We start from the raw sequence: 25,443 nt of genomic DNA on the forward strand, positions 1-25,443 counted from the left end.
TGGCAGTTACACCAGTTATTAATGTACCAGCTTTCAACATTTGCAATGGCTTATCTTGTGTTTACATTAATCTGTAATCTTGCAATGCTAATCACTTAAATAGGTTACCTAGACAAATGTATTCCACAATATCATTACTCTACATTAATAAATGTTTTGGTGTTTTGATCTTTTTTCCAACCAGTGCAGATGGATAAAATTTAATTGGTACAACTAAGCCATAGCAAGTTACATTAAAGGTAGTTACAAGGATCAAACTTCATGAAGATAAAATTAATTCCTTATACCTATGTATTTGCTATAGATTATTATATCATTAAAGACTATCACACATGATGCATGTGAAGAGACAAGTTAACTGATGAACATTGAGCATTGTTTCTATTTATTTTGTAACACAGCATGTTTGTGAAGTCACATTCGAACCAACATCCAGATGACGTGGGTTTATGTATAATCCAATGAAGCTTAAGGTTCCTGTATTAAACACACAATACATATACACTGAGTGAGAACTCAGTTTTAGTGCTCCATATAAAATAAGCAAACAGCTGAAGTTACACACTTTTAATTTCAGGTTTAGGTGCGAAGTGTAACCAGCATTATATGCGGTCTTTATTATGAAACCTGAACAAACATATCTTACTCTGTGTGTGTGTGTGTGTGTGTGTGTGTGTGTGTGTGTGTGTGTGTGTGTGTGACATTTTAAGCTTCATTGCATTACACACGTCTATGTCATCTAGGTATCAGTTCGAATATGACCGACTTCTTAGACATGTATTACAAAATAAACATAAATATTCTATATATAATAGAGGGAAACATTCCACGTGGGAAAAATATATCTAAAAACAAAGATGATGTGACTTACCAAACGAAAGCACTAGCAGGTCGATAGACACACAAACAAACACAAACATACACACAAAATTCTAGCTTTCGCAACCAATGGTTGCTTCGTCAGGAAAAAGGGAAGGAGAGGGAAAGACGAAAGGATGTGGGTTTTAAGGGAGAGGGTAAGGAGTCATCCCAATCCCGGGAGCGGAAAGACTTACTACTTTGCCACAAAGAAAAATGATCCTAATCCTACTCCTAATGATCCAACTCCCCAAGACACTATCCAAATTGAACCCTGCCTGGAACAGTTCCGTCCTCCGTCACAGCGGGACCCACCTCCTCTTCCTCAAAATCACCCTCTCCAAACCTTCCAGGAATTTCTGACTTACAGCCTTGCTTCTCAATCCTTCTTAAAAAACCTTAATCCTACTCCCAACATCACCACTGCTGAAGCCCAGACTATCTGTGATCTGAAGGCTGACCGATCCATCGTCATTCTTCCGGCGGACAAGGGTTCCACGACTGTGGTACTTGATCGGCGGAAGTATGTGGCTGAGGGACTGCGTCAGCTTTCAGACAACACCACATACAAAGTTTGCCAAGGTAATCCCATTCCTGATGTCCAGGCGGAGCCTCAAGGAATCCTCAGAACCTTAGGCCCCCTACAAAATCTTTCACCTGACTCCATCGACCTCCTGACCCCACCGACACCCCGCACCCCTACCTTCTACCTTCTTCCTAAAATTCACAAACCCAATCATCCCAGCCGCCCCATTGTAGCTGGTTACCAAGCCCCCACAGAACGTATCTCTGCCTACGTAGATCAACACCTTCAACCCATTACATGCAGTCCCCCATCCTTCATCAAAGACACCAACCACTTTCTCGAACGCCTGGAATCCTTACCCAATCTGTTACCCCCGGAAACCATCCTTGTAACCATTGATGCCACTTCCTTATACTACCTTAGCCAGCTTCATCCTGACCCACAACTTCTTCACTTTTGAAGGCCAGACATACCAACAATTAATGGGAACAGCCATGGGTACCAGGATGGCCCCCTCGTACGCCAACCTATTCATGGGTCACTTAGAGGAAGCCTTCTTGGTTACCCAGGCCTGCCAACCCAAAGTTTGGTACAGATTTATTGATGACATCTTCATGATCTGGACTCACAGTGAAGAAGAACTCCAGAATTTCCTCTCCAACCTCAACTCCTTTGGCTCCATCAGATTCACCTGGTCTTACTCCATATCCCATGCCACTTTCCTTGACGTTGACCTCCACCTGTCCAATGGCCAGCTTCACACGTCCGTCCACATCAAACCCACCAACAAGCAACAGTACCTCCATTATGACAGCTGCCACCCATTCCACATCAGACGGTCCCTTCCCTACAGCCTAGGTCTTCGGGGCAAACGAATCTGCTCCAGTCCGGAATCCCTGAACCATTACACCAACAACCTGACAACAGCTTTCGCATCCCGCAACTACCCTCCCGACCTGGTGCAGAAGCAAATAACCAGAGCCACTTCCTCATCCTCTCAAACCCAGAAACTCCCACAGAAGAACCACAAAAGTGCCCCACTTGTGACAGGATACTTTCCAGGACTGGATCAAACTGAATGCGGCTCTCCAGCTGGGATACGACTTCCTCAAATCATGCCCTGAAATGAGATCCATCCTTCATGAAACCCTCCCCACTCCACCAAGAGTGTTTCCGCCGTCCACCTAACCTTCGTAACCTCTTAGTTCATCCCTATGAAATCCCCAAACCTTCTTCCCTACCCTCTGGCTCCTACCCTTGTAACCGCCCCCTGGTGTAAAACCTGTCCCATGCACCCTCCCACCACCACCTACTCCAGTCCTGTAATCCGGAAGGTGTACACGATCAAAGGCAGAGCCACGTGTGAAAGCACCCACGTGATTTGCCATCTGACCTGCCTACACTGTGACGCATTCTATGTGGGAATGACCAGCAACAAACTGTCCATTCGCATGAATGGACACAGGCAGACAGTGTTTGTTGGTAATGAGGATCACCCTGTGGTTAAACATGCCTTGGTGCACGGCCAGCACATCTTGGCACAGTGTTACACCGTCCAGGTTATCTGAATACTTCCCAGTAACACCAATCTATCCGAACTCCGGAGATGGGAACTTGCTCTTCAATATATCCTCTCTTCCTGTTATCAGTCGACTGACATCTCTGCCCAAACTCTTTGTCTTTAAATATGTCTGCTTGTGTCTGTATGTGTGGATGGATATGTGCGTGTGTGCGAGTGTATACCTGTCCTTTTTTCCCCCTAAGGTAAGTCTTTCCGCTCCCGGGATTGGAATGACTCCTTACCCTCTCCTTTAAAACCCACTTCCTTTCGTCTTCCCCTCTCCTTACCTCTTTCCTGATGAGGCAACAGTTTGTTGCGAAAGCTTGAATTTTGTGTGTATGTTTGTGTTTGTTTATGTGTCTATCGACCTGCCAGCGCTTTTGTTCGGTAAGTCACCTCATCTTTGTTTTTTTTATATATATATATATATATATATATATATATATATATATATATATATATATATATATATATATATATATATATATATATATATTAGTTAACTTTCATTTTTATATGATTGTGTGTGGTACTGTTTGAAGATATAATCTACAACAAACACCTAGAAGTAAGGTACAATAAGTTCAAGACTTGGAACAGTCTTTAATGTAACACCTAATGGCTCAATTGTACCACTTAGGCTTTATCCATCTATTTATTGGTTTGTAATTAAAGCCACTTGTAATACTGATTGTATTTGGCACCTACACCTTTGGTTACAGGGCTACTTTGTTTATGATTCAATATTGTTAATTTATAATTTTTTGAGCACTGGCATTTTACATACTTTCCTGTACCTTAAAATATTTGAATGTTTTCAATTGTGACCATATTAATTTCCTTCTTTTTAGTATGTCCCAGTTTTGTATTATTTAACAAACAGCTTATTTTTGGTGTATGGTTGCTACAGATTGTAGACAATGAACATAGTTCCTTACATTTTGTATAAAAAATCTAACAAAGTTCATTACATTAAAATTCTTTATATTATTATAGAGGCACAACTTCGCAAAACCTCATTGGCTAGCGGCACCATCTGGCAGCGTTTACATGTAGCATTAACACTACATATGTGGCCAGTTCTCCAACAGCCGTAATATAGCTACTTCCTTGTTCCTGCAGCTAGTGTTGTGAAGATATGCCATACTTACATCCACACATGGACTGTACGGTAGTTACCGCTGTCAATCTCCATGCATTTAAACACAAGTGTGGCAATATGAGCACTGGAGACACATACAGCTAACACTGCAAGTTATGTAAACACGACAACAAAGTTTAGGTAAGGATATAGTTTTATAACCCTTACCAAATTGATGTTCTATGTATTTTGTCAAAGTCTATAAACATTTTTCAGCATGTATAAGATAAAGAGTGATTCAGCTCAACAGATTATGACAATGTGTAATGCCTGGAGGGTGGTAAGCACTGAATGAAGTAATTTTTATTGGTACGTACCACAGAATGGAAGTATAAATATAAAATTTATGATACGATTGTTCACTTCTGCATTTTAGATCTGGAGATAGCTCATCAATGAGCTAAACTACGAGGGCAGTTCAATAAGTAATGCAACACATTTTTTTCTGAAACAGGGGTTGTTTTATTCAGCATTGAAATACACCAGGTTATTCCCTAATCTTTTAGCTACACAACACTATTTTTCAACGTAATCTCCATTCAATGCTATGGCCTTACGCCACCTTGAAATGAGGGCCTGTATGCCTGCACGGTACCATTCCACTGGTCGATGTCGGAGCCAACGTCGTACTGCATCAATAACTTCTTCATCATCCACGTAGTGTCTCCCACGGATTGCGTCCTTCATTGGGCCAAACATATGGAAATCCGACGGTGCGAGATCGGGGCTGTAGGGTGCATGAGGAAGAACAGTCCACTGAAGTTTTGTGAGCTCCTCTTGGGTGCGAAGACTTGTGTGAGGTCTTGCATTGTCATGAAGAAGAAGTTCGTTCAGATTTTTGTGCCTACGAACACGCTGAAGTCATTTCTTCAATTTCTGAAGAGTAGCACAATACACTTCAGAGTTGATCGTTTGACCATGGGGAAGGACATCGAACAGAATAACCCCTTCAGCATCCCAGAAGACTGTAACCATGACTTTACCTGCTGAGGGTATGGCTTTAAACTTTTTCTTGGTAGGGGAGTGGGTGTGGCGCCACTCCATTGATTGCCGTTTTGTTTCAGGTTTGAAGTGATGAACCCATGTTTCATCGCCTGTAACAATCTTTGACAAGAAATTGTCACCCTCAGCCACATGACGAGCAAGCAATTCCGCACAGATGGTTCTCCTTTGCTCTTTATGGTGTTCGGTTAGACAACGAGGGACCCAGCGGGAACAAACCTTTGCATATCCCAACTGGTGAACAATTGTGACAGCACTACCAACAGAGATGTCAAGTTGAGCACTGAGTTGTTTGACGGTGATCCGTCGATCATCTCGAACGAGTGTGTTCGCACGCTCCGCCATTGCAGGAGTCACAGCTGTGCACGGCCGGCCTGCACGCGGGAGATCAGACAGTCTTGCTTGACCTTGCGGCGATGATGACACACGCTTTGCCCAACGTCTCACCGCGCTTTTGTCCACTGCCAGATCACCGTAGACATTCTGCAAGCGCCTACGAATATCTGAGATGCCCTGGTTTTCCGCCAAAAGAAACTCGATCACTGCCCGTTGTTTGCAACGCACATCCGTTACAGACACCATTGTAACAGCTCCGTACAGCACTGCCACCTGTCGGAAGTCAATGAAACTATACGAGACGAAGCGGGAATGTTTGAAAATGTTCCACAAGAAATTTCCGGTTTTTTCAACCAAAATTGGCCGAGAAAATAATGTGTTGCATTACTTATTGAACTGCCCTCGTAGTAATCAATAAAAGAGTGTTTGCAATCTTGACACAGGATTTTTTATCCGTGCATGTTAACATAACAGATCACCTTTCTTCCAATTTGACAATGTCAGTTAACATAATGGAGCACCCATTAAGTGATTTGAGAGGATGCACTTCCATGAGCAGTGAGATAATCCAAGAATAGAATACCAAAATACATAATTTCAAACAATGGAAAGTCCAAGTTGTGAAAAGGGTAGATCACAACTCACCATAAATATGACACACTGAGTTGCAGACAGGCACAATGAAATGACTGCTACACATTTAGCCTTACACACACACAAGGTGAGAGAAAAGTAAGACTTATCTAGAAAAGTTTTTATTTTTTCAAAGAACAATATTCTCCCCTTAAAAATAGTTTCCTTCAGCAACTATACACCAGTGGATACATCATTCCCTGTCTTGGTAGCAGTGATAAAAGGCTTCAACTGGCAGGGTCTTTCCTTTGAATGTTCCCGAGTTCCAATATGACATCCCTCTACGACTTTCAATTTCAGGAAAATAAAAGAGGCACAAGGACTAAGATCAGGTGAACAGTGGGGCTGTGGAACAACAAGAATGTCTTCTGAGATCAAAACTTCTGAGATGAAAGTGGCCATGTGATATGGGGTGTTGTCATGATGCAGCATCCACTTATCTGCAATGTCTTGTCTCACTTGACTCAACCTTTTCCTAAAGAGGCTTTCAAAGACATCTTTGTAAAACACCTGGTTGACAGTTTATCCTGGACAAACATTCTTCATGCACAATATCATTTTTGACACTTTCATTGGTTTCTGAAGTTGAAGGTCTCCCTGAGTGAGTTCATCTTCAGTGTATTCACAGCCTTCCAAAAATGATTTGTGCTAGTGAGAAACTTGTGCTCTTGGTAATGTTATGTTCCCCACAAACCCGTTTCAACTTTTGATCACACTCAATGATTCCCCAAGTTTAACAAAACTTGGACGTAACTTTGCTCTACATTCCACAGTTCCATTTTCACAAAAAAAAAACCTTCATTAATGTGACACTCAAAAATCATGTCATGAATGTACAGAGCTGAAACTGGGACCTCTGTCTGGAAGGAATCAACAACAGTCTACAGAAGTAGAACAACACAGTGTTGCCAGACATTACTTTTCTCACACATCTAGCACCCCCCCCCCCCCCCCACACACACACACACACACACACACACACACACACACACACACACACACCCCCTAAGGCTCCTTCCAAATCACTCAAAGACTGATCCATTTCCTTTCCAATCAGCCTGTCTTGCCATTCACTGGCTTGTGCCTTACATTTATGACCCACATCGCATCTTATCACATTTGATGTTCACTGCCCTGACATATGCAAGTGTTTAATGTCAACTGTTTTTTTTATAAATTTGTCTCCTGAAGTATATTGGCTTTCAAGACCAATATGGACATTACTGTTTAATCTTTATTTTCTCTCTTAGCTCACTCAATTCATCATCCTGCAGGCAGGGGAAGTTGCAAGTGGACTGGAAGGGGAGAGGAGAACAGAATAAGACATAATGGACAGACATATCAAACTACAAGAGTGAAGTGGGGGAGGGGAAACATGGGACAAGGATCACAGTATCAAAGGATCTGTAACTACATCCCAGTCCCACTACTAATGGGTTGCTCCATCTACCTACATTAATTCAGCAAAGTATATACTATCCTCAACAAAAATCCTAGTTCAACATCCTGGTCCCCCGTCAATGAAGTGCTCCCTGCAGATAAAGACTCCACAGTTGGTTGGGGTGATAGATCATGGTGATTACATCCAGAACATCTCTGCCAACTGTAACTCTTCCACAACCAAGCTCTGCCATGGTAATCCCATCCCACAAGCCCAGCATAAACTCAAATCCCTAGGCTCACCCCAGAATTTCTCCCTTGGATCCATTTTGTCCCTCATTTCAACCACCCCGTGCACACCCAACTTCTACATGCTTCTTAAAATTCACAAACCTAAATATGCCAGACGCACCATTGTAGCTGGTTACTGTACTCCTATGGAAAGAGTTGCAATTCTAGCTAACACACTGATCCATTGTCTAAAACATAACTTCCAAAATCAAGGCCACAAACCATTTCCTTGATCACCTCTCCATCTCTATCCCATTGGCATTTCACTCCCTGTTAACCACTGCTGATGTCACCTCCCTTTACAGTAACATCCCCCATTGCCATAGCTAGTCCTCCAAACACTACCTTTCCACAGTTGCCAGTTCCAAACCCACCAGCTCATTTCTTATGCACAACTACCTCTCCTTCTAGGACAAAATCTGAGTCACAAATAAGGACAAATGCATGGCATCCTGACCTGTTCATAAGTCACCTAGAACTACCCTACATAACCATTCTAGATCCTAACTCCAATGTGTGGTTCAGGTTCAGTGGTGATATCTATGACCTGGATCCAGAGCCAAGGCATTCCACAGTCTTAATTCCCTCTCTACTATCCATTTTGCCTGGTCTTCGTCTTCTCAGCAAGCCGTCTTTACCTAATTCCTTGATGATTCCTTAATAACCTCTATTTGTGCAAAACTTACTAACCCCCAACATTACCTCCACTTTGATAGCTGCCATCCCTTCAGAAAGATTACCTCTCACACAGTCTAGCCACTCTTAGATGGCACATCATCTAATGAGTGAACCTTGTCCAGTCTGCTTAAGTTTTTACTCGCAAACAGGCCTACTGTGCTATACCCACAAATACTAATTCTCCAATCAATCCTCTTAACCAGCTGCAAAGGAGCGTCCTGCCCTTACAATCCAATACCACCATGAATTAGAACAACTCATCACATCCTCTACAATGGCTTTGACTACATTTAACTGACCCCAGGAAAAAATATCATCAGCATCCCCCTCCAGATTCTCTGAACTGTGGGGAGAGAAACTGTCCCTACAACACACTTTTCGATATCTCAATCCCCTGTACGTAGTCTCCTCTAGTCTCTATACCTTGCCTTGTCTCCCTCCTTCCGTCCCCATCTTATTTATATTCATCTACCCATTAATTTAGACCCCAATGTTTTGTCAATGGTTTGGTTTATTTATTCCTCTGTTCTAACACTCTGGCCCCCCTTCCCTCAAACCTTCAATATGTAACACCAAATTTCTCCTGACAGCACTAGGGTCTGATTGCCACACCCACACTTCTATCCCACAAATGGTATGCCTCTGACAAGCCACTAAAGTGGTGTCAACCAGAGCAACCGGAGATACTTTCACCAGATTGAGCCTTGCAAGAAAATATATCTAATGCCACAACACAATGTGAGCATCCCTGCCCCCCCTCCAAACACATTAGTGGGATACAAACAGACTGAAGGTAGCGACAGATTGTCAGAGAGTACTATGAACATGGCCAATAGTACCACTGCTACTGATATTGACAGAATGATGACATCTGGAATCTTCCCTATATATAAGACAATGCATGCATGTTTACAGTGTACACAACTGAGAACTTCTAAGGAGGGAATAAGAGAAAGAAAATTAAGAACAGTAAAGCAAGTGTGTAACCATAATTACCTTGGACCTCCTGGTCTCCTGTAGTCAGTTGTGTACTGTGGTCCACGTCTGTTTGTGTCCGGTGAGACTAATGTTTTTAAACTGTAATAACAAAAAATAATAATTAACAATTTCTTTCCTACTGCTACATAATTGCAAATTTTAAATAAGATGTAACAGATTAAAAATTCCTACAAAAACAATGCTAATACTTGAAAACCCATTACATACAAAAGTAAAAACATTACATGGCAGGGGATTTGGGGTGTGTATTCATAAAATATTTTGTCCCACACTCATTGTGTGCAACAGAAGTAGTGCACTGTCAAAAGAGTACACATTCTGTGTTTCCTGCAGACAGTCTTACTGTAATACGGATAACAGCTGCATGAAAATGCAGGAGTGAAACTGCACTGCAAATGGAAACATATTCCAAAGTTGAAGTATGCAAAACAGTACGATTCTTGTGAGAAAACCATCAAAATTACACACAGTTTCACTGTGAAATTCTGGCAGTATGTGGACCAAATGTAATGTCACATCCAGCTGTAGTGAAATGGTACCAACAATCTGAACTAAGACCATACAGACACGGTTGGTGAGGATCGGGAAAGAAGACAGCCGACATCGACTACAGATGAAAATGTCCGGGCAATCAGGGCACTGGTCTGCAGTGACTGCAGATCTTTCAACAATGAGGATGTTCACATGGTGGTTCTCGAATGGCTCCACAACTAAGGAGTAGATTTACCTCGTTGAGGAATTGAATGATCAATAGAATGTTTTGTCCAATGCTTAGAGAGACTTTGGTGGGTGTTGGAAAATAGTGTCATCAATCTGTGTGACAGGCGTAGTGCAGCATTCAATGAAAGTTACCTCGCCTTCCATAATAATGCATAACTCACATGGCTCATCATGCATGTAATGCTGCAAAAAATTTATGCCACCATCTGTAACTCCAGATAAAAATGTCAATTTTTTTTCTAGTAAGGAAGTAACCAGCCAATACAGTTCATCATTATGAATCAGGTGGCAGCAACAAATAGTGTTTACTTCATTTGTATTTTTATGCTCTTTATCTCCTTTCCATGAAAAGAAACTGTTTTACAATGTTTTCTGTAACATACATTACAGGGGTGCAGTATCTCAAGGTACCTCCATATCTTTAGGAGACTAACAGTAAGAGGACAGCCTTGAAGGACTTACACATATGTAAATCATAGAAAAATTAGTATCTACAGCTTTTACACATTCTGGTTGGCTTACGTATAGGGTGCTTAACTCTGAGGGCATTGTTGTAATATCCACAGAAATTTTGTGTTGGGATGTACGAGCTGAATCAAATGAAATTTTCCTTCTGATTTTACTGAGAGATATCCTGTTATATCTCAACAATTCAATAAAAACACCCTGCCATTAAAGAGAAGCTCACATATGGTGTATTTTTATGGCAAGTGGTTTCTGTCACACACCATCTTCAAACCAGCATGTATCTCCCATTTGCGACACAGAGTCGATACACAGAGCTGTTGTATGTGCTAAAAGGCACCTGTCTTCAACTGCACTTGCAGGTGGTACAGACAGACAACCCTGTGAAGTATTTCTGAACACATTTTCCAGAAACTATCTTCAGCAGCTAGTTCAACAACCCGTAAACAAAGAAAAAATGTTTGACCTTGTAGCAAGAAGCAGGCCTAATCTTATTGACACTATCAAACAAGAGAGGGAGATTTAGCAATCATATAACACTGATGGTTACTGATGTTAATAAATCCATCAAGAAGTTTAGGAGAGTCTTTATGGTCAAAAGAGTGTGTAAGCAGCTTTTAGCATCCTACTTAGAAAAGGAATGGACATGTTTTAGTTCCAATATGATTGACAGAGAAGAGTTATGGGCAAAGTTTAAAATGATTTTGTAAATGACATTTTGGACTAGTATGTGCCAAATAAGTGGAGGAACGATGGAAAATACCCACCGTTATTCAATCACAAAATTTAGAAAAATGTTGAGGGAGCAGAGGTTGTTGCACTCTCACATTAAAAAGACATGGAAATTTCAACAGGCAAGAGAGTAGAAATTTGTGTATCTATAAAAATCAATGTGTGAAGAATACAACTTCCATCACCATACATTAGCAAAAGCTTTTGCCAAGAACTCTAGAAAATTCTGGTCCTTTGTAAAATGAATAACATGCTGAAGGCTTCTATTCAGTCACTCATCAACCAGTCTGGTGTGAGAATAGAAGGAAAGCTTACGTTATTTGTTTTATGGTCACAAAGAAGCACAATTTGTGCAGTGTAAGACAGAAAATAGTTAAAAATGAGAACTAATATCACAGATAAATGAATGAAGCACTGAAACACAGTGAGGCATGCCGTCCCAATGTTGAAATGCAAAACATATGAGCTTGTCTGCAGGAAGCTGCATGCATACTTGAACAGATTATTTCTGAAAAGCTCAAGAGGAATCTAGTCATTAAATTGGCTGAATGTATTGGGCACTTTTTAGGTGGCAGGTTTTTGATTTTTCCAGTCATTTAATTTCTTTTGTATATATGTTATACATCAGGGACAAAAATTTTATAAAGATAAGAAATTACATTTATGTATACATTGGTTAAATACTTACAACAATACAAAAAAGTCAACACAGCCCCAAAACCAAGAGACAACCCTTGATAGGCTCCAAGGCTGTGCTCTCTGAATACTCCCATCTGAAAGACAACACACACCATATATATCAAACTGTGATAAAATTCATCAACTCAAAATGCTAAATACCTCTCAACACTAGTGTGATCAGCACTGTTACTGGATAATTTGGGTTACTTTAACTTTACATGGTGTGTTGAGGTAATGATGAGCAGTAATAAAGGGAATCAAAGACAAATTAATGACACAGCTGGGGCCATATAGTAAATACAGTTAAGCACTTGTGCTCTCAGCAGCAAAATAATGCATGACAGTTGAAGCAAGAAGGACATAGGATTGGACTAGCACAGGCAAAGCAGTCTTCATCAAAAGAAGTCAAACCGTATGTGAATGAAGTCAACTAGTATGAATCATAGATGTTAACGTACAGAAGGACAGTTGGCAACTATCTAGACACAGTGGTAATACCTCTTCCAAAAAATGTACAATTGACATAATTTCTCAATTTGCATTATGCTTTAGTCTCACTTTGAATGGGTATTTGAAAGCAAACAGATTTTTCTTGGGGTGAAGGTACTGGTGACTGATCCATAGCATACCCTTGGTTCTATGTTAGTTTGGAAGGTGACAGTTACTGAATAGTTGAAATTAAGTGTACAGGAATCTTAAGTATCGTATTACTTTCAATTAGCTTCAGTTCTGTACTGAGTGGCACAGAATTATATTTATTGTTATCAATATCTTGCTAAGTGTTCTTTGGTACTGCATTACCTTAGCAGAATTTTTCTTTCAAAAAAATTGTGACATATGATATAGTACATATTATAAGTTCAAATAATACACGCATTCCTTACCAGCATTTTAGTATCACCTTATGTAATGCATATAAGGTAACAATCTTGAATGATTGCTTTACAGGAAAAAATATAGAAGGGTACGCAGCATTGCAGACAGCAAGGTAAGAGAACATTTTCTGCCCTCTCAACTAAATGTATTGTGCATGGAACAACAGACACTGCCAAATGATAACCTTGACTGGCGACTTGAGGATTTTGAAGGCATGTGGCCAGAATGCAAATTTATTATGTTGATCCCAGTCTCAGATTCATAAGCACTCAGATCTGGGCTCAACTGCTGTGAGCACAGTTATCCCAAAGTTCAGCACTGTTCCTGTGTATCATGAACCTCTCTGCGCCCTATAAGGCAGTGCAGCATGAGTAAAATTGTCAGAGGGCCTGCCAATATGTGAGAGTGAGATGTGTGAATTCTGGTCCTGGCAATGCCAAGCTGGAATAATACTCTCACAGGAACCTAGGCAATGGCTTTAGTCCATAGGGTATAGCTGGTTACTTATGCACCCGCACTGTGCTAGACAAAACTTGGGTAAATATCAAACAACATGGATGTTTGAAACACTCTAGTGTATTTCTTACTTTTAATTTGTGGACAAAAAGTTACCAATCTGAGGATACAAAAATACGTTAATGTAGTCAGAGAGGAGTCATGTAACAGTCATATCAAAGATACAATGAGATTACCAACAACTAGCCAAAACGGAAAGAGGGAAAGAAATGATAAATTGAATTTAAAATGTAAATGTATTTTTCTACAGAAGAACAGGCTTTATTGTGAATAAAAAAAATTAAGCTCCAACCAATGTTACAAATACCAAAGACCATACCAAAATTTGTCTCAAAAGCAGACAAGATATTCTATCATCAACATGCTCACATGTTGAGGTAGTACAAGACCTCTATGAAGAATTACAGAAGCTGATAAATTACAGGAAATAACACTACAATGTTAATAAGAATGTGGGATTTTAGTGTGAAAGTAAGACCAAATCTAAACATTTATCAGAAGAGATATTTAGCTATGATACCAGAAATGATAAGAAGATATTGTTCAGCATACCCTTTCAAAAGAAAAGAGAAAACTGACTTCACAAGTCGGTACAGCAGAGGAACAGTTCCGAGATAACTGATTGTATCATATCAACAAAAATAATAAACTTTTGAAAATTTAATATAACTGGATAGATAACAAAGCTGCTCACCATGTGGCAGCATAAGAAAGCACATTTAAAATTAAGGAAATGAGCAAGCTTCTGGAGCCAGTGGCACCACCTCCTGGCAGAAGTATTGAAGGGGGAGCAAGAGGGATGAAGGAAAAGGACTGGCAAGATTAGGAAATGGGATGAGTACTGGAAAAGTAACCCAGAACACTGCATCAGAGGATACTTACTGTCCAGTGTCTTCTCCTGCCACTGCTTGGTGAGTGGATTTTTGATCTATATGATTATATTAGCATGACAATGCAGCCTGTAATAAACTATCACATGTGGGGCTGTGTTTTGTGGACAATAACATTCGTGAAAAGGACTGGCCTGCCCAGAGTCCTGACTTGAACTCGACAGCACACACATGGGATGAGTTAGGACATCAATTTCACTCCCCACCAGAGCCCATTATCTGGTTTTGGCTCTTGAGAAAGAATGGGTCATTCCTCCACAGACATTCAGACACATAATTTAATGCCCCCCACCCCTCCCTCCAGCACAGTTCAGGCTGTTGTAAAGGAGTGGACACATCCCATGTTAGTCCTTTAGCTTGTGTCCAGATACTTTTGGTCAGACAGCGTAGATTGTGATAATTTATTCAAGGACAGGAAGATCTATTAAATTGTCCAGTGTCTTAGAGAATTAAGATTAAACAGATATAAGTAAGTGACAATCAAGGCACTTTTTAATTGGAAACCTTTAGCTCAATACTCTTGCCTGCATTCTAAAGGCAGGCATTCTGTCTCTCTAATAATAAATGGGATAATGTGGCTTGATGCAGTGTTCAGTATAGCAACAGGCCTCAAAGAATCATTTCAGCTCAAACCAGGCATGCTTTCTCATTTTATGGCAAGAAGGGTTTTTAGTACAGGAAGTTGTCCACCAGGCTTATATCACAAAATGTCATTCAGTTTCTATTGTGAGGAACAAAATGCTGATATCTGACTCAGTGGTCATCCATGGTTAACAAGATCAGCTGATGACAATGTACAAAAAATCACTTCACAGGTACCAAGAGAAGAATGCAACAAACTGCAAACTGTTTGCTTCCTTTATTGAGACAACTAAGAGGGCTGCATTTACTCAGACAGTATGCAACCATATTTACATGATCACTTTGGCCTCTAAGTATTCATTAGAAACAGTACCACTCCTCACCCTACCACAATGAGTAAACAAGGCAGTCAAACATCTGGAATGAAACCTGTATCAATGGAGTCGGCACAGAAAAAATCTTAAACTTTAACCAGGAAGAAGATCAAACTGAATTTAGAAGTGGACACAGCTTGATGGATCACATTTAAGTTGTGAACAAAAGAATAAAATGGGGTAATACACACGGATTACCACTTTGTCTGGGACTCTGATATTTAGAAAGATTTTGACTTTTTTGACTCCACAAAGAACAAGATCTTTATTCAACCTACGTAAATACAGAGTGTTAAAAAAAGGTATGGCCAAACTTTCAGGAAACATTCCTCACAGACAAATAAAGAAAAGATGTTATGTGGACATGTGTCCGGTTAATTTCCATGTTAGAGCTCATTTTAGTTTCATCAGTATGTACTGTACTTCCTCGATTCACCGCCAGTTGGCCAAATTGAAGGAAGGTAATGTCGACTTCGGTGCTTGTGTTGACATGCGACTCATTGCCCTACAGTACTAGCATCAAGCACATCAGTACGTAGCATCAACAGGTTAGTGTTCATCACGAACGTGGTTTCGCAGTCAGTGCAATGTTTACAAATGCGGAGTTGGCAGATGCCCATTTGATGTATGGATTAGCACGGGGCAATAGCCGTGGCATGGTACGTTTGTATCGAGACAAATTTCCAGAACGAAGGTGTCCCGACAGGAAGACGTTCGAAGCAATTGATCGGCGTCTTAGGGAGCACAGAACATTCCAGCCTATGACTCGCGACTGGGGAAGACCTAGAACGACGAGGACACCTGCAATGGACGAGGCAATTCTTCGTGCAGTTGACAATAACCCTAATGTCAGCGTCAGAGAAGCTGCTGCTGTACAGGGTAACATTGACCACGTCACTGTATGGAGAGTGCTGCGGGAGAACCAGTTGTTTCTGTACCATGTACAGCATGTGCAGCCACTATCAGCAGCTGATTGGCCTCCACGGGTACACTTCTGCGAATGGTTCATCCAACAATGTGTCAATCCTCATTTCAGTGCAAATGTTCTCTTTACGGATGAGGCTTCATTCCAACGTGATCAAATTGTAAATTTTCACAATCAACATGTGTGGGCTGACGAGAATCTGCATGCAATTGTGCAATCATGTCATCAACACAGATTTTCTGTTAATGTTTGGGCAGGCATTGTTGGTGATGCCTTGATTGGGCCCCATGTTCTTCCACCTACGCTCAATGGAGCACGTTATCATGATTTCATATGGGATACTCTACCTGTGCTGCTAGAACATGTGCCTTTATAAGTAAGACAACATGTGGTTCATGCACGATGGAGCTCCTGCACATTTCAGTCGAAGTGTTCGTACACTTCTCAACAAGATTCGGTGACCGATGGATTGGTAGAGGCGGACCAATTCCATGGCCTCCACGCTCTCCTGACCTCAACCCTCTTGACTCATTTATGGGGGCATTTGAAAGCTCTTGTCTACACAACCCCGGTACCAAATGTAGAGACTCTTCGAGCTCATATTGTGGATGGCTGTGATACAATACGCCATTCTCCAGGGCTGCATCAGCGCATCAGGGATTCGGATTCCATGTGACGGAGGGTGGATGCATGTATCCTCGCTAACGGAGGACATTTTGAACATTTCCTGTAACAAAGTGTTTGAAGTCACGCTGGTACATTCTGTTGCTGTATGTTTCAATTCCATGAGTAATGTGATTTGAAGAGAAGTAATAAAATGAGTTCTAACATGGAAAGTAAGTGCTTCCAGACACATGTTCACATAACATATTTTCTTTCTTTGTGTGTGAGGAATGTTACCTGAAAGTTTGGCCGTACCTTTTTGTAACACCCTGTACATGAACAATCTTCCATCTAGTCTACAACTAGCAGAATTTTATCTCTTTACAAATGATGCTAGTATTGTAATAAATCCAAGCACAAACACACAGAAACAAGTCTTAAAAGTATCTTTGACTGGTTTTATGCTAAAGGTCTCACCCTCAATTTTTAATAGACATTGTATTCAATTGTGGACATCAATGGGCATTACACCAACTATAAGTGTAAGGATGGAAACGTCAAAATTCTTATGGGTTCATACTGATGATAATTTAAATTGGAAAAAAAAAAAAAAAACATTTAGGAAACATCTAAAACAACTTAGTTCAGCCACATTTGTGCTTGGAATCCTTGCAAATCTTGAGGATAGAAATCAGTAAGTTGACACATTTTGCATATTTTCATTCAGTGACATCATATGGAATAATGTTCTGGGTTAGCTCACCTTTAAAAGGTAAGAACTTCATTGCACAAGAGCGTACTGTGGGAGTGATATGTGATGCTTGCCTGTGATTGTCTTGTGGACATTGTTTGAGGAGCTGGGCATTCTGACTGCTTCTTCGCAGCATAGTTATTCCCTAATGAAGGTTTTTGTAGATAATCCACCACAATTTAAAAGGAATACTGAGGTACATAATTACAATACTATAAGGGAGAATGACATTCACTACTCCACATTGGGCATGTATTTGGCACAGGAAAGGATGTACAATGCTCCAAAAAGGATTTTTTATTACTTACCCAGTGATATGGGGCATCTGACAGACAGCACAGTAAAATTTGATAAACTGAGAAAGTTTTTCCTTGAAAACTACCACTATTCCGTAAAAGAATTTCTATTACTGTAATATGTAAAAGGTGGTGGGTACGAACTACTAACTCACATCTGTATACATTCACCTCTATTTATATTTACCTTGGAAATGTTCAGAATGTAGTCATATGTACAAATTAATTAGCAATGTGAATGCAAAATTAATCTTTCCACATCATTATGATCTATTTTGCAAAAGGATCCTTGGAACAATATCTAACCAAGATAATTTCTAGTCTCGGTAACCTTCACGGGTTGACCGAAGCGTCCGATCCCACCCATTGGCTTTGACCCGTGATGCAAGGCTGTTTTGGTGTGATGTCACGACATCGCGAAATTTTGTTTGTGAGAGTGGCATGTTTTTGGGTCTTGTTTTGATGTGATCAATGGTGGTCTCTGGTAGTGTGTTTATGGGTAGCATGTTACATGGCTTATGGGGTTCATTTGCATGATAACATTGCACGTGTGTGGTATCGGAACTGTGCTTTCAGCAGAATATTTTTCAGTGAGTTCACAATTTTAGTTTTGTTATTTCGACGTTATTGTAGTTTTTTTCTGTTCATCATTTGTGAATTTTGGTAAATTGCTTTTTTTATGTATTTATTAGGTATGGATATGACTGACAAGGTCAACAGTTTTTGGTTGTCGGCGATGATGGGGCAGTGTGTTGTCTCTAGTAAAATTTCTTCAACTATTCGGATTTTTGGACAAAGTCGTGAAGAAATGAGGCTTACTAAAGTTCCAGCATCTCGGACCAGGGACGGCTGTATGTGGAGATGTCGTAAGGTAACAGGTCAAGGGAAATGTTCGATTCCAATTTTGTTGGTTTGTTGTGTTTATTGAAGTAGTGATGATTGTGGACGTGGTTGTAGTTTTGGGTTTTGTGATTTGATATTGGTAGTTTCTGTTCACCTATATAGGTTAAGGGAAATGTTCAGTTCCAATGTGCGGTTGTGGCTGTGGGTGTTCTGGTATCGGGAATTGCTGTTGAGCTATATAGGTCAAGGGAAGTGTTCGATTTCAGTTTGGGAGCTGCTGTTGAGCTATATAGGTCAAGGGAAGTGTGATTCCAGAGGATATGGTGTTTAGTGGAATTTGGGGAGTTTAGTGTGGTCTGTTTTTTAGTGTGTGTCTAAATTTGTTTATATTTACTTTGTCCCCACCCAAAAAACCCCTATTTCCCACACTTGTCCCGTTAGTTTCATTAGGTTTTTTGTGGAACGTGCGTGTGTTGGTTTTTCAATGTATTTTCGTGTTTGTGGTCACGTACACATAATGACGTCATATGTGCCATATTGGAGTCACAGTGTATGGTCATTTTCATTGTGGGTCAAAGCAGATGGATTTCCACCTTTACCCCCCCCCCCCCCACTCAGGTGGGAGGGGGGAGGGGGAGGGAGGGAGGGAGGGAGGGGGGAGGACATGGTAGACATGAATGATCAGGTTACCGGTGTGTTTGCTTCAGTTTATGAGTATTTTCATGGTAGGTGGGCACTAATTTTAGGTAGCTTTGCATGTTTCCATTTGTGTTCCCATATGGAAATGTAATAGGCATTTCAATATTAGAATGATGCCACCAAAATAATGTTTAATGGACGACTTTATGTTTACCAATGTGATCGTAACATAACTATTCAGCAACACTGCATAACCAGTACAGGGACTATGATGTCATACAAATATTTTAATTATAAGTGTGCTGAGACCTCCACACAAATATGGGAGTTCTTGATGAGAATTTCCTTGTTATTAATCTCATTGGGGAACAGCAAGAAAAATGTGGTTGGCAGTGGAGATGTATATATACTTACGGAATGTGCAACATATTTTAAAAAAGAAAAAGAAGAAGACTCATTAGGATCATTCCAGGTCAAACGAACCAGAGGTCCCCACCTGATCATCTCCAATTTTGTCAGAACTTTTACCATAGTTGCAGGCATATCTCAAAGGAACTTCTGTGAGGTTCCAACTCAAGTTATGCTGTACTTTTGACAACAAGGCCATCAGGCTGGTGGTCACTTGTCAATGAACACATCATGAATAACTCATGTTTAAGAACTCTTCATAAGTTAGCTGTTACAGTGAGACACCACACAAATTGGTGTTCCTACTCAACTTTTGGTGTGAAGTTCAAATGTAACGTTGACAAGATCAATCAGATAGCACACTTTCCAAAACTGCTGCTCAAAGTGGGCAAAAATACTAGTTTCAACCATTGATATCTCCAGCCTAAACATTTCTGCGTCACAATATTTGGTTTGTTTATCAATAAAATTAATATTACACCACATGATAAACGTAAACTTTCAAATGTCTTTAGTTACTGAGATATTTGGATCTAGACTGAGTGCCTAAATTGTCAAATTTGACCATTGTTTGCTCCAAATATCTCAAAATGGTGGTCAATCAACTTTCTTCCAACTATTCCCATTAGAAGGAGCAGATCTCTGTATCCTGCACTCCTGTTTCTGTTTGTTGTTTATCCCGATAATCTTCAAACATACGCCACTTTGTTGTCATAAACATATTTGGTGTTAATGGATGCACAGTCTTTTTTTCCCACTGCCAGAATAGCCAGGCCATGTCACACCCATTCAGAATTTATCACAGAGGTACTGAAGATATCCAAAATTTGAATGTTTTCATAATAATTGAGGCATGGCACTTGGTGTGCATGCTTATTTGACAAGGTTGATGGAACACCTGAAAGACACAATTGGAAAAATCAACTATTTCTACTATTCTAATCATTGTTCTGCTGCCCAATGTAAAAATTTCAGGTTCTTCATCAATTTACTCAGCACCAAAAGTTGGGTAAAACAACCTGTTTGCAGGTTTCCACCGCAATAGTCATCTTATAAAGGGCTGTCAAATATGATTTATTTGCAATAATATCCTCATCAGCTGTGTGACCTCCAAGCTGATGACGCTGGTGTCAAAAGTAAAGCTTAACAGAACTTCCAATGAGGTGTGCCTGCAGCTATGGTAAAAGTTAACAAAACTTGAGATGGTCAGTTTTGGACCATTTCAAAAAATTGATCTGATGCAGATAGTCTTACAACCAATCAAACCAATCAATACACCGATCTTCACTGGAGACCAGTCTGTCACCACAACTCCATTTGAAAAAAAAAAAGTGGTGGTGGTGGTTATGTCACAGTGAAATAAATGTTCAAATAAGTAACTGAGATGCTCAGTTTTGTCACAGTGCCATTGCCACATTTACACAGCCACTGAGTCAGTGCATGGCGATAAGTTTCTCGTATGTCAGTATACTTGATATCTGGTTCTCGATAGGGGCCTGTTCTAAAGTTTTCCATGCACTGCAGTTTTCATTTCATTACCAACCCCTGCTGCTCCCCTGCATATTCACAAATGTCCTCTGCCTGCCTTCCTCCATCATCATCATCAACCTTCATTAGAGATAGAGCACAAGCGCAGATTACAAGTATTAGGACGGAAATAATGAAAAACCTAAATCAGGGTGGCTGTATGGGTTTAGAACTAAGCCAGCAGCTTGACCGTGAGGAAATATAGATTGATGAACCTCCGCAAAAGATTAACTCTGTACAGCTCCAACAAATGGGGAACCTTGCATTTCGCAATCAAAGCTCTTACCTGCAACTAATCCAGCACAACTCAAAGCACACCCTCTGCTAGTACCTCACACTCACTTTATGAACTTCATTTTTCAACACAAGTGTACTTCTATTCAGTCAACATGTACTATTGCTCTGTTGATCACTATTATGCACACCATATGCACAAAGATCTTTTGTAGCACTTCCTAGCGAGTAATATTTTCCTGGTGTTATACACAGTTTTAGAACTTATCCTGAATTGTCATTTGTCTCTCATTCTTCAAAATAAAATTATGTAGGTGAAACAAACAACTTCATCTTTAAGGGCACTATGGAAAGACTATCTCAAATTGGATGACCCAAGGGACTAAGTGAAACAAATTACTTCAACAAAAAAGTAAATATAAACGTATGTAAGAAAAATCTGAAATGAGGCATTGCGTGATTAAAATAAGGTACACATTAAAGAAGGGTTCTTTAGGTAAATATAAAAGTAACCTCTACAGAAATCATACCAGTACATACATAAGATTGTGATAAACAAAGTATACATTATTAGCTAAAACTGCTTTAGAGAAAGTTGTATGACGATACGTAACATGCTGTTGAGGCCGGACGGAGTTCAAAGGCATTATAGGACAGAAGTTTAGCTGAAAGGAATGTGTCGACAGCAAATCGGTCGTATTCTTTTGAAAGGAAATTTCCGGACTTTGGATTAGGCCTAAGCGATATGGGGAAACTTTAAAGCTGGATTGCGTCACCTACTTCCAAGGCAAGCTAGAATATTACACAAATTAATATTAAAAAAAAGTGATACACATTAAACATTTAAAAAAGTCAATTCTGAACAAGTAATGTAAAACATTAGCAAAATTAAAAGACCTAGGCAACTTATTAATCTCAATCCTTACAACATTACGACTAGTTCGAAAAGTCTTGACTCCTGCTACGATTCAATTAGTTGGCGAAGTTACAGTAGACAAGATGAAAATTCTAGAACACTGCATTGACGAACATCTTCCACGTATAGTACAAATTAAACTCTCCATTCAAATACCATTTCACCTAACAAATTAAGACAACCTCTTACCCGATGCAATGTAAACCATATCCTCGAACAAATGGGATTGCACTAATTTTCTAGTTCTTATACAAACATGTCTGGAACCTTAGCTACAATTTCGATGACGAGTCACTCCCATCTCCCACACAAACAGTTAAATGTCATCACCCCTGACACATTTCTAGCGATCAAAGAGCTTTACCAGTCGAAAGACCTTCTCATCATTGTTGCCATCGTTTTCTAAGATGCTTAGGTGCCGGTAGTCTGGTACACTTATGTAAAATCTCATACTCTTCATTCCTGCTACGCTGCAGTTATCCAAGCTTGGTGCATATTTTTTAGATTAGATTAGATTAACTTTCATTCCAACTGATCCGTAATCTTAATATTAGTAGTTGTTGATCTCTTCAATTCTAAAATCGTTTAGAAACATTACATCCTGTAATATTTTCTTATTGGTTGACGAAATAAGGTCACTTTCACATTTAGTTCCATCTAGTCGTTGCAAGTTTATTTATTTTTGTTTTCTTCTAGGAGATTATTTAGAGCCGGGTTTTCACACGCTACAAAAGTTATGCCACGTGGTCGATACCACAGATTTCTAACATTTAAGCAGCGGAAGACGCATGTTACGGCCCTTGTAAACGACCAAACTTGTCTGTCAAATTCCTTCTTATCTAGCAAGGAACTGACAAACAAAGCAGTACACGTTCCAAGAAAACATTTACAAGACTGAAATTGGTAATGTAATTACAGAAGAAGACGAAGAAAACAAGGCGCTAGTCCATGGAATGGTTTAAAATGAGAGATATTTACATGATAACTTGTTAAACGAATTGTTGCGCTCGTAACCTGATGATTACACCAACTTCCCGCATATAAACAGTAAAACATACAAACAGAACGAATTACTAAAAACTTATTTAGAGTTACTTTCTCCTTACACTGAAAAAGAAGACAAATAAGCGAAAATCTTCCACTTGATCCTCTAATGACGGTTCAATGTTGTGGAACTTCGCAGTACAGTAGGACAAATTGCAATGAAGCTAACATCTTGGGTTGTCGGGTGTTCTGCCGGATATCAGCGTCGTACTTGCACGATATTTCGGTAGCGTAAATACTGGACCAGGTCCACTCGAGGAGTAGTCTCAGGTCGCACCTGATGAAGGTAACGAGTTACGCTACCGAAATATCATGCAAGTACGACGCTGATATCCGGCAGAACACCCGACAACCCAAGATGTCATTAGATCGCCGGAAAAGCCTGAAGAATTGCAATGAAGCTATTTTTCACTAAACATTGCAGCGCAACATCGACACAAACAACATCCGTCATCTTCTCAATTTTTCCGTCAACCGTCAAACGTGCTGCATGTTTCTCAAGAACTTCAAATGGTACCATACACTCTGAAATATTTAGCAAATATAGTAAAATTCGACAAATTATTTGATTGTGTACGGGGCTATTGTGATACGGAACAGTGCTCCACATGACCTGGCAATGAACTATCAAAACTAGAAAATAATGGGGTGAGTAATGCGTATTTTTATGTTTCTGTTTTAGCTTTCAGCAAATTTACTATGAAATTGACTTCATCAACTGAAGTTATATATGTACATGGACTTTTTACTTAACATACATATAGTTTTTAATGCATTTACAAACTGACGATTCTCATAACGTATTAACATTCTGGATTTCTAGTGTGTTACATTCCATATTTATGCAATCATGTATTAATAACTACTTCATCTCTTCCATAATAAATCCGCATGTTAGGAGCAGAATTACACACATCTTCTTCCAGTTTCACGTTATATATATGGTATACCTACAGTTTGCTCAAATCCAGAAGAACATTATTGTTGCAGAAGAAGCTGAGCAGCACAGTTACTGTGGATTAGATTAGATGGATCAAAGGGGATGAGGCCTGGTTGTCCACTGAAACTCCTATCCTACGGATGTCGTTGGACATAAAGTAAGACACTTCGGCCATTATTTTGCGTTATTTGCAAGCAACTGGGCATTCCAGCGTCTACAGTAATTCGGCAAAGATTATTTGTTTTGTCGATGTGTAAATGACTGAACAAGGAACAGTTTATTTCATGTTCACCATACTCTCACATGGCAAGTAAGATGGCGGCTAGTGTAAAAATTCGTTGTGCGTGTCCGAGAAAAAGTGTGAATTTTGCCGTGAAAAAGAAAAATTGTGACAGTTGTAAGGATGAAATTACAAAGCTCAGCGAACGGGTGTCTAGTTTACAATTTATTATCAGTTCCTTGAAGATGGATATCAAGAAACTTAAAGAAGAAAAAAGTGAACGGAACATGAAAAACTCGCGCCATGAAAGTACGAATATGTCGGAGAATTGGACGGAAGTGAAGTACAAAAGACGCAAACAGATAATACAAGATACAGAAAACGGCGAAAGAAACAGAACTATAGTGAACGAAAATTACTTTCAAGCTCTTTCGACTACGGATTGTGAAAGTGAAGTTAACAATGCGAGTGTACCATGTGGAAAATCAAACGACTTTGTGAATAAGGTAAAACATGGAATATTTCAGCAGCAGTTAAGTAAAAGATCATATGCGAAAGTGCTCACGAAAAATCTTCCACCGCTAAGCTGCTCTACTGAGACAATATCGACATGTGTTAGCAAGAAAGACATAATAAATAGTGCCAAACAAGACTTCGCTTACTGCAAAGATAGGCAGAAAACAGGCAATCTCGGAACAGCAAGTACCGGTAAAATTGAACTGTATGCCGACAGCCAAGGACGAAATACAGCCGCTGAATTTCGGCGTACAAGTAGTCAGAATTTTAGTTTTAACTGTACAATAAAACCAGGAGCAAAATTCAGTGCTGCTACGTCAATGAGTCAAGAAAAAATTTC

At 39.9% G+C, this 25,443-nt stretch overlaps 1 protein-coding gene across 1 annotated transcript in view; it reads right to left on the reverse strand.

Annotated features, from left to right (window-relative positions):
- LOC124711707 (selenoprotein K-like) overlaps window positions 1–22,742 on the reverse strand; it is a 35,343-nt gene extending 12,601 nt beyond the window's left edge. The window contains exons 1-3 of the mRNA XM_047241913.1: window positions 22,573–22,742; window positions 12,011–12,095; window positions 9,403–9,483 (exon numbers count right to left, since the gene is read on the reverse strand). Of these exons, the coding sequence (XP_047097869.1) occupies window positions 9,403–9,483; window positions 12,011–12,095; window positions 22,573–22,591 (185 nt within the window). The 5' untranslated portion in view covers window positions 22,592–22,742. The remainder of the gene's footprint in view (window positions 1–9,402; window positions 9,484–12,010; window positions 12,096–22,572) is intronic.
- Window positions 22,743–25,443: the final 2,701 nt, after the last annotated feature.

This window comes from Schistocerca piceifrons, chromosome 1 (assembly GCF_021461385.2).
Source record: "Schistocerca piceifrons isolate TAMUIC-IGC-003096 chromosome 1, iqSchPice1.1, whole genome shotgun sequence".
Lineage (NCBI taxonomy): Eukaryota > Metazoa > Arthropoda > Insecta > Orthoptera > Acrididae > Schistocerca > Schistocerca piceifrons.